The sequence below is a fragment of the Mus pahari genome, chromosome 4 (assembly GCF_900095145.1).
Source record: "Mus pahari chromosome 4, PAHARI_EIJ_v1.1, whole genome shotgun sequence".
Classification (NCBI taxonomy): Eukaryota; Metazoa; Chordata; class Mammalia; order Rodentia; family Muridae; genus Mus; species Mus pahari.
The window spans coordinates 66,754,622-66,763,434 of record NC_034593.1 but is presented as its reverse complement, the minus strand read 5'-3'; the positions used below and the strand labels follow the sequence as shown (position 1 = coordinate 66,763,434).

General features: G+C 38.7%; 1 protein-coding gene across 1 annotated transcript in view; it reads left to right on the top strand.

The window, feature by feature from the left end:
- Window positions 1-8,813, top strand: part of Wdr49 (WD repeat domain 49) — a 153,836-nt gene that overhangs the window by 90,105 nt on the left and 54,918 nt on the right. The window contains exon 10 of the mRNA XM_021196924.1: window positions 7,702-7,832. Coding sequence (XP_021052583.1) covers window positions 7,702-7,832 — 131 coding nt within the window. The remainder of the gene's footprint in view (window positions 1-7,701; window positions 7,833-8,813) is intronic.

The following is an 8,813-nucleotide window of genomic DNA, read 5'->3' as shown; positions in this document are numbered from 1 at the left end:
CTTTCTTTAGGTTCGGGAAATTTTCTTCTATAATTTTGTTGAAGATATTTGCTGGCCCTTTAAGTTGAAAATCTTCATTCTCATCTACTCCTATTACCCGAAGGTTTGGTCTTCTCATTGTGTCCTGGATTTCCTGGATGTTTTGAGTTAGGATCTTTTTGTATTTTGCATTTTCTTTAATTGTTGTGCCCATGTTCTCTATGGAATCTTCTGTACCTGAGATTCTCTCTTCCATCTCTTGTATTCTGTTGTTGATCCATGATTCCTGATTTCTTTCCTAGGGTTTCTATCTCCAGAGTTGTTTCAGTTTGGTTTTTTTTTTTTTAATTGTTTCCACATCCCTTTTTAGGTATTGGATGGTTTGTTCAATTCCATTACTTGTTTGGCTGTGTTTTCCTGTAATTCTTTAGAGGGCTTTTGTGTTTCCTCTTTAAGGACTTCTACTTGTTTACCAGTGTTTTCCTGTTGTTCTTTAAGGCTTTCTACCTGTTTAGCAGTTTTCTCCTATGATTCTTTAAGGGCTTCTATCTGTTTAGCAGTGTTCTCCTGTATTTCTTTAAGTGAGTTATTAATGCCCTTCTTAAAATCTTCTACTGCCATCATAAGATATGTCTTTAAATCCGAGTCTTGCTTTTCGGGTATATTGGGGTATCCAGGACTGGCTGAAGTTGGAGTGCTGGGTTCTGATGATGGTGAGTGGTCTTGGTTCTGTTAGTAAGATTCTTAAGTCTGCCTTTCGTCATTTGGTAATCTCTGGAGTTAGTTGTTATAGTTGTCTCTGGTTGGAGCTTGTTCCTCCTGTGGTTCTGTTANCCTCTGTCAGCAGTCCTGAGAGTCCAGCTCTCTCCTGAGTCTCCTTGGTCAGAGTACTCTCCACAGGAAGCTTCCTCTTGCAGGGAAAGTGCACAGAGTTCTGGCTTTAAGACCTGCCTCCTGGCTGAAGATGTAGTCCTGAAATGGGGCCTGTCTCAGAAGATGTGTTGCCTCTGCAGTTTGCACACTCACCTGCAAAGACTAGTCTCCCATGGACCCTGGACACAATATGGTTCTCTCATCTGCTCTGGTAGACAGAGCCTTCCCGGGTAGCCACCTCTCCTCTGGCAGGGAAGGTGCCCAGGTGTCCGGAGCCTGAAACGGTGTCTGTCCCAGAAGCTGTGTCGCTTCTGCAGTCCACACTCTCAACTGTGCAGACAGGAGCCCGTGCAACCAGTAGAAAAGATGTCTCCCTCACCAGCTCAGGCAGTGAGAGCTCTCCCGGGCGGCCACTTCTCCTCTGGCAGGGGAAGGTGTCTGGAAAATGGGGTCTGTCCTAGAAGCTGTGTCGCTTCTGCAGCCCACACTCTCACCTGTGCAACCCAGAGCAAAGATCTGGATCAAAAATTTTGAAGGTGGGTTGGTGTTCCTACCCCTCCAATGGGGGCCCTGGCTACCTACTTGAGGTGGGCTCTTCAGGTTCCATCACCATTGAGTCCTGGGTGCCTCTCATATCCCAGGTCTCTGGGACTTTCTAGGAGTTTCCTCCATCTAGCATCCCACAACTCTGGTAGGTGCATATTTCCATTCATTCTCCTGGCCCTCTAGGCTTCTCTCCCTTCTGACCCTGCTCCCCCTTTTCCCCACTTCCCTCCTACTTAGGTCTCTCCCTCCCTCTTTGTCTCATGAATATTTTGTTCCCCCTTCTAAGTGGAATTGAGGTGCCCCCATTTTGGCCTTCCTTATTCACATTTCTATGATCTAGTCTGTGGAGTGTATCCTGGGTATTCTGTATTTTTGGCTAATATTCACTTATCAGTGAGTACATACCATGCATAGCCTTTAGAGTCTGAGTTTTCTTGATTTATCCATTTGCCTGCAAAATTCATGATGTCCTCATTTTTAATAGCTGAATAGTATTCTATTGTGTAATGAACCACATTTTCTGTGTCAATTCTTCAGTTGAGGGATATCTGGGCTCCTTCCAGTTTCTGGCTATTATTAATAAGGCTGTTATCCCTGTGGTATGATGGGGCATCTTTTGGGTATATTCCCAGAAGTGGTATAGCTGGGAATTCAGGTAGAACTATTTCTAATTTTCTGAGGAACAGACAGATTGATTTCCAGAGTGGTTATACCAGTGTATAATCCCAACAGCAACAGAGGAGTGTTCCCCTTTCTCCACATCTTCTCCAGTATGTGCTGTCATTTGAGGTTTTTATTATTTTTTTTATTAATCTTAGCCATTATGATTCTTTTAATGTGGAATTTTGGGTCATTTTGATTTGCATTTTCCTGATGACTAAGGATGTTGCACATTTCTTTAAGTGTTTCTTGGCCATTCAAGATTCCTCTGTTGAGAATTCTCTTTAGCTTTATCCAATTTTTTAACTGTAATATTTGGTTTTTGGAGTCTAACATCCTGAATTTGTTATATATTTTGGATATCAGCTCTCTATTGTATATAGGGATAGTCAAGATCTTTTCCCAATCTGTAGGTTGCTGTTTTGTCCTATTGACAGTATCTTTTGCTTTACAGAAGATTTATAGTTTCAACAGATCCCATTTAACAATTGTTGATCTTAGAGCCTGAGTTATTAGTGTACTGTTCAGGAAAATTTCCCAAGTGTTCAAGGTTATTTCCTACTAATTCACTCTGAGAAACCACAGTAACTCTGATACCTAAGCCACACAAAGACTGAACAAAAAAAGAAAGTTTCAGACCAATTTTGCTGATCAACATTGACACAAAAATACTCAATAAAATTCTTACAAACAAAATCCAAGACCAGATCAAAAACATCATTCATTAGGATCAAGTAGGCATCATCCCAGGGAAACAGGGATGATTTAGTATTTTTAAAAAATTCCATCAACATACCTAAACATAATGAAAGTAATATACAGCAAGCCAACAACCAACATAATATTAAATGGAGAGTAATTGGAAGCAATCCCACTAAAATCAGGAACAAGACAAAGCTGTCCACTCTCTCCCTATCTATTCAATATAGTACTCCAAGTTCTACCTAGAGCAATAAAAGAACAGATGGAGATCAAGAGGATACAAATAGGAAAGGAAGAAGCCAAGGTATCACCATTCAAAGATGACATGATAGTATATATGAGTAACCCTTGAAATTCTATCAGAGAACTCCTACAGCTGATAAACAAGTTCAGCAAAGTGGCTGGATATAAAATTAATTCAAACAAATCAGTAGCCTTACTTTATATAAATGAGAAAAAATTAGGGAAACAACACCTTCCACAATAGCCCTAAATAATATAAAATATCTTGGTGTAACTCTAGCCAAACAAGTGAAAGATCTGTAGGACAAGAAATTTAAGTCTCTGATGAAAGAAATTGAAGAAGGCATCAGAAGATGGAAATATTTTTGGAAAATCCCAAAAATATTTTTCTATGGATTGATAGGATTAACATAGTGAAAATGTCCGTCTTATGAAAAACAATCTACAGATTCAATGAAATTCCTATAAAATTTCAATATAATTCTTCACAGACATGGAAAGAGCAATTCTCAACTTCATAACTTAAAAACCAAAAATGTAAAATAGACAAAATAATTCTCAACAATTAAAGAACTTCTGGGGGAATCACTGTCCTGACCTCAAGCTATACTACAGAACAATAGTGATAAAAAAAATGCATGTTATTGGTACAGAGACAGGCAGACTGATAAATGGAATAGAATTGAAGACCCAGAAATGAACCCAATCAACTACAGATAATTGATCTTTGACAAAGAAGCCAAAACTCTAGGGTTAAAAAAAGAAATCATCTTCAATAAATGGTGCTGGCATAACTGGCATTCTGCATGTAAAAAGATGCAAGTTGGTCCATATTCATCATCACCTGCACAAAGCTCAAGTCTAAGTGGATTAAGAACGTCAACATAAAACCAGACACATAGAATCTAATAGCTGAGATATACAGTGTTTTCATTAAATATTTTCTTTATTTACATTTCAAATGTTATCACCTTTCCTAGTTTCCTCTCCGAAAATCCCCTATCTCCTCCCCCTCTCCCTGCTTCCCAGCCCACCCACTCTTACTTTCTGTACCTGGCCTTCTCCTATACTGGGGCATAGAACCTTCACAGGACCAAGGGCCTCTCCTCACATTGATGACTGACTAGGACATTCTCAGCTACATACGCAGCTAGAGCCATGAGCCCCACCATGTTAATCAAATTAGTAAAAGTGAATAATCCAAGAAGTCAGAAAAAAGCTATTTCTTATAGAAATAGCTATTTCTATGAGAAATATAATTCTTTATACTAGTTGTTATAAAAGCTTCATGGAATATGAATGGCCTCAGAAAATAGTGAATAGCATACATAAACATAGGGCTCCCATAGAAGAATAGAAAGCACATCTAGAAATGTCTGAAATGCTTAGAGACCAGAAAGAATGCAGTTTTGGCAAGGTAATGTGCTTTTTTCAGTAACTTAGCTTTGGATAGGCCTGACATTTATAAACATTCCTGTAAGGCAGTAAATTTGAAACCTTGTAATCCATTTGTACAATTCTGGTGAACATAATATGCTATGCTATTATATAATCTCTATTTTAGTAAAATAACATTTTCTAATGTTATACAAAGAATATGTGCTTTATGGTGTGTCAAGATTTCCTTGAGAATTCATACATAGCTAGAAGGCAATGGTAGAAGAATTGGGAGAAATAATTCTGTTCAAGGAGATTAAATCTATATATCATTGGATCTTGAAAACAGGCACACATTTGAATTTTGTCATTTAGGAAAGGAAAATCCCAAAAATATTTTTCTATTACTACTACTACTACTACTACTACTACTACTATTTTATTTACATTTCAAATGCTATCCCGAAAGTTCCCTATACCCCCCCCACTCCTGCTCCCCTACCCACCCACTCCCACTACTTGGCCCTGTCCTTCCCCAGTGCTGGGTCATATAAAGTTTGCAAGACCAAGGGGTCTCTCTTCCCAGTGATGGTCAATTAGGCCATCTTCTGCTACATATGCAGCTAGAGACAGGAGCTCGGGGGATACTGGTTAGTTCATATTGTTGTTCCACCTACAGGGCTGCATCCCCCTTCAGCTCCTTGGGTACTCTAGCTCCTCCATTGGGGGCATTTTCTTTATTTACATTTCTAATGCTATCCCAAAAAATTCCCTATACCCCCCCCGCCCCTGCTTCCCTACCTACCCACTCCCACTTCTTGGCCCTGGTATTCCCCTGTGCTGGGTCATATAGTTTGCAAGACCAAGGGGCCTCTCTTCCCAATGATGGCCAATTAAGCCATCTTCTGCTACATATGCAGCTAGAGACACTAGCTCAGGGGATACTGGTTAGTTCATACTGTTGTTCCACCTACAGGGTTGCAAGGCCCTTCAGCCAAAAATATTTTTAAGCAAGGCATCAGTTTAGTCTTTCATTGTCCTGTCTCCTCTCTCTATTGTGTTTCCTTTTCCATGACTTCCATGTTTGTTACTGTCCACAGTAAATAACAGCCCTCTGTGATTTGTGCTATAGACTCTGATGGCAGTTAGTGCTTCTTTGGTACTTAACACATTTCATTTAGCATTTTCTTTATTTTGGGCTCCTGGTTCTAAATGTTTAAGGAATTCTGTGGAGAAGGAATATTTGCTTAAGAACAAGGGTATATTAAAAGCTCTAAAAAATACAGCTAATTCTAGTACAGGATGAAGAATTCATCTTGGGAAAGTAGACTTAGCAACAGTGAGATAGGAGCCTCTTAAAATTGTCGACCATTTGGGTGGAGAACTCTGTACTAGGAAACCATGAGTGGCTGTTTAAACTGGAATTAAAAAGAATGAATCATGGGTAGATAATATCAATATGTAAGTATTCTTGATGAGAGAAAAGATGGCACATGGGATGCTCTGATGCTGGCCTGTGAACAAAATTATGAAATCCAGAATAGAGTATAGAAAGATCCTGGCAAATTTTGATTTTTCATGTGTTAAGATATTTTAGCAATGGAATGATTGTATGTATAGAACTACCAACTGACAAATGAAAACCATCCAATTGTGGTAAATGTGGATGAAGATCAGTAAAAGGCCATTATTATAGAAGTAATATTGGAATCCATGGTGCCAGGAGGAATCTCTGTTTGAACAGAGAGACTAGAACAATGGCAATAAGATATTCTTTGCTCAAAGGGGTGAGAGAAAGAAAGGGGCAAAAAAAAAAAAAAAATAAGGCACAGGGATGCATACTAAAGAGACCAGGAAGAGAAGCGAGAACCGTGTTCTGTACTATCTGGAGAGTGATCCATAATATTTATTCTTTTTGTTTGGAATAAGCAGCAAGTTATAGATACATAATTGATAGACAGGAAGATAGCAAAACATTGTCAAATCCAGTGCTCAATACATCTAACAGAAATGGACTGGAGAGTTTGAGGCAATCATCTTGAGTTCCCAATTTAACATTTTCTCCATGGATAAGCTTCTCATGACTGAACCCAGTCCAACTGTAGGGATTTTATGTCAGGGTATCAAAATAGAATAATTTGGAAATGATTTTCTGTCTACCTGTTTTACACTCTTGGGCTAGTTTGCTGTCATTTCCCTGTTCCATTCTTTTCACAGAGTCGGCAGGGGAGTAGCCTATCCTGAGACAAAGGTTGCTTTCAGATAAACAGGCTTGGGTCTGGAAATTGAAAGGGGAGATCCTGCTTCCACAGCCAACTGCTCAGAAAATGCAGAAAATACATGAAAATTTACCAATGTGATGTATTTTCCATGTTGGAAGCAGGAGTTTCAAGGAAAAAATGCAAACTTCTTGCTCACACATAAACACTAATATTTGTAGGACACTCAACATGGTGAAGAAGCACAGTTTTAGAAAGGTGAGCAAAAATAGCAGTAAAGACTCAAGCTAGGGCAACTGATGGTCATTTGAACTAGGACTAGCCATGGAAAGAAAGGGAGATTTTTATACAGGTTGGCGACCAGAGCAGAAATAAAGCAGTGCTGACTCCCTTAAACTACTATCTATATCCCTTCATTCCCCTCTAGGTTTCAGATTGTCTACTCTGTCTCCATTGTGGTACACACTCAAGATTTTCAGCAGGATGATGTGGTTGACTTTTCTAAAGTTGTTATTTCTGTATTTTCCGGGTGCCATACTTCCTGGGGATGGGATTTTTCAAACACTTTTCACAGATGATAGCTCTTAAAAGATACAGTGGACTGGACTGTGGGACAATAGACTCCATGGCTACCACAATTCAGGAAAATACTATAGGGAATGATTCCAAGTTACACGCCCTACAAAGAGGCTTTGATGAAAGAAATCAGACTGATCTCATTATAGTACCAGCCAATGTTTGTTCAAAGACCTGCCCTGGTTTCTATTATTACTGCCATAGAACTTTTATAGTTTCATGTGAGGAAATTTTGTTTTGGGGTCTTGGAAATAGATAATCTGATAAATGGATGTATCCTTGGTTTTAGTAGTTACAAAAGGATAATTGACATTCCTACATTAAGCATTTGTAATTTATTAGATATTCAATGTGGGAGTTTTAAAGAGACTTCAGTGAGAAGTCCACTTTATTGTGGACAAGTGGAAATAAAATTCTGGGCGGTAGTCTTTTAGACTTTTCAAATTGTGCCGTTGAAGTGGATAATAGTTATTAAATATCAGTACCAATTTTAGATTTGTAGCTAAATTCTATATCATTTTTACAGAGCGGTCACTGTATTTCGACTTCAGAACTTTAATCAGTTTTTCATCCAGTCTGAAGAGTGGAAAGGGGGAGTCCATCACCAAGATGACATCTTGTGTGCTGCATTTTCACCCCCACAAACTCTTGCTACAGGTAAACTGAGCCTTCACTGGACAGTGGCTTAGAGATGGTTTGGTTGAATTGTGGCAAATTTTGAGAAAATATTTTTTCTCAACTGAAAAAAAAAATGAATAGATTCCCCAAGGAAACAGTATTACAGCTCCTTTAATTTCTTACTTTTATGGTAGTTAGGACTATCAGCTTCTGTGCTGTATCAATAGTTTCACATCCTGGATCTGGCTTAATTTAAACTTTAACTCATAGTTCTCTCTGGCTAAGATTTTTTTGGGTATGTTTTTGTGTAAAGTACAGATAGTCAGTATAATATTGTAACATAGTGCTGCTTAAGATATAATAAACTCATTAGCAAACACTAGCTTCTGACTGCATTTTTCTTTTTCCAAGAGAGTATTAGAACTTTGGGGTAAGAATCATACTTTGGTGGCATGAAAATGCTTCTTAATTGGAACCTCTTAACTGTCTTCTATATCTATCTTAAATGACATGTTAACCTCTTCATACATATGTCCCGGAACAAATTAACTCTGTGGCATAATATAACTCTTAATTTATTCTCATGCCCTCAGTTATACAGGGAAAGTGTTCAGCCAAGCACTTTGTTCATAATGCACTTGAGAATCAGAGTGAACAATAGTAGAGATCCACCATAGGGTGGTGAGATCCATCTCCTTACCTAACAGTTTCTGACCTAAGTAGGCTGCTGTGTTCAGAACAGCACAAAGCTTAATACACTTTTCTATCTTCTCCCTAAGCCTTAGGAAGCCACCATAACATGCAACACCCTAACTCAGCTGTCCTTTGTGCTTCTCATTTGCCGTTGGTCCTTTGCTCCACGGAAACGGTGTGACATCTGCATATTGCTGTCTGACTCCTCACACAGCATAGACATGACCATATTTTTTTTCTGTTTGAGCTTTTCTCTGTTTTCTTTAAAAAAAACAAATCAAAACAAAACAGGAACAAATGACTTTATATAGGAAGAACTGTTGGCCT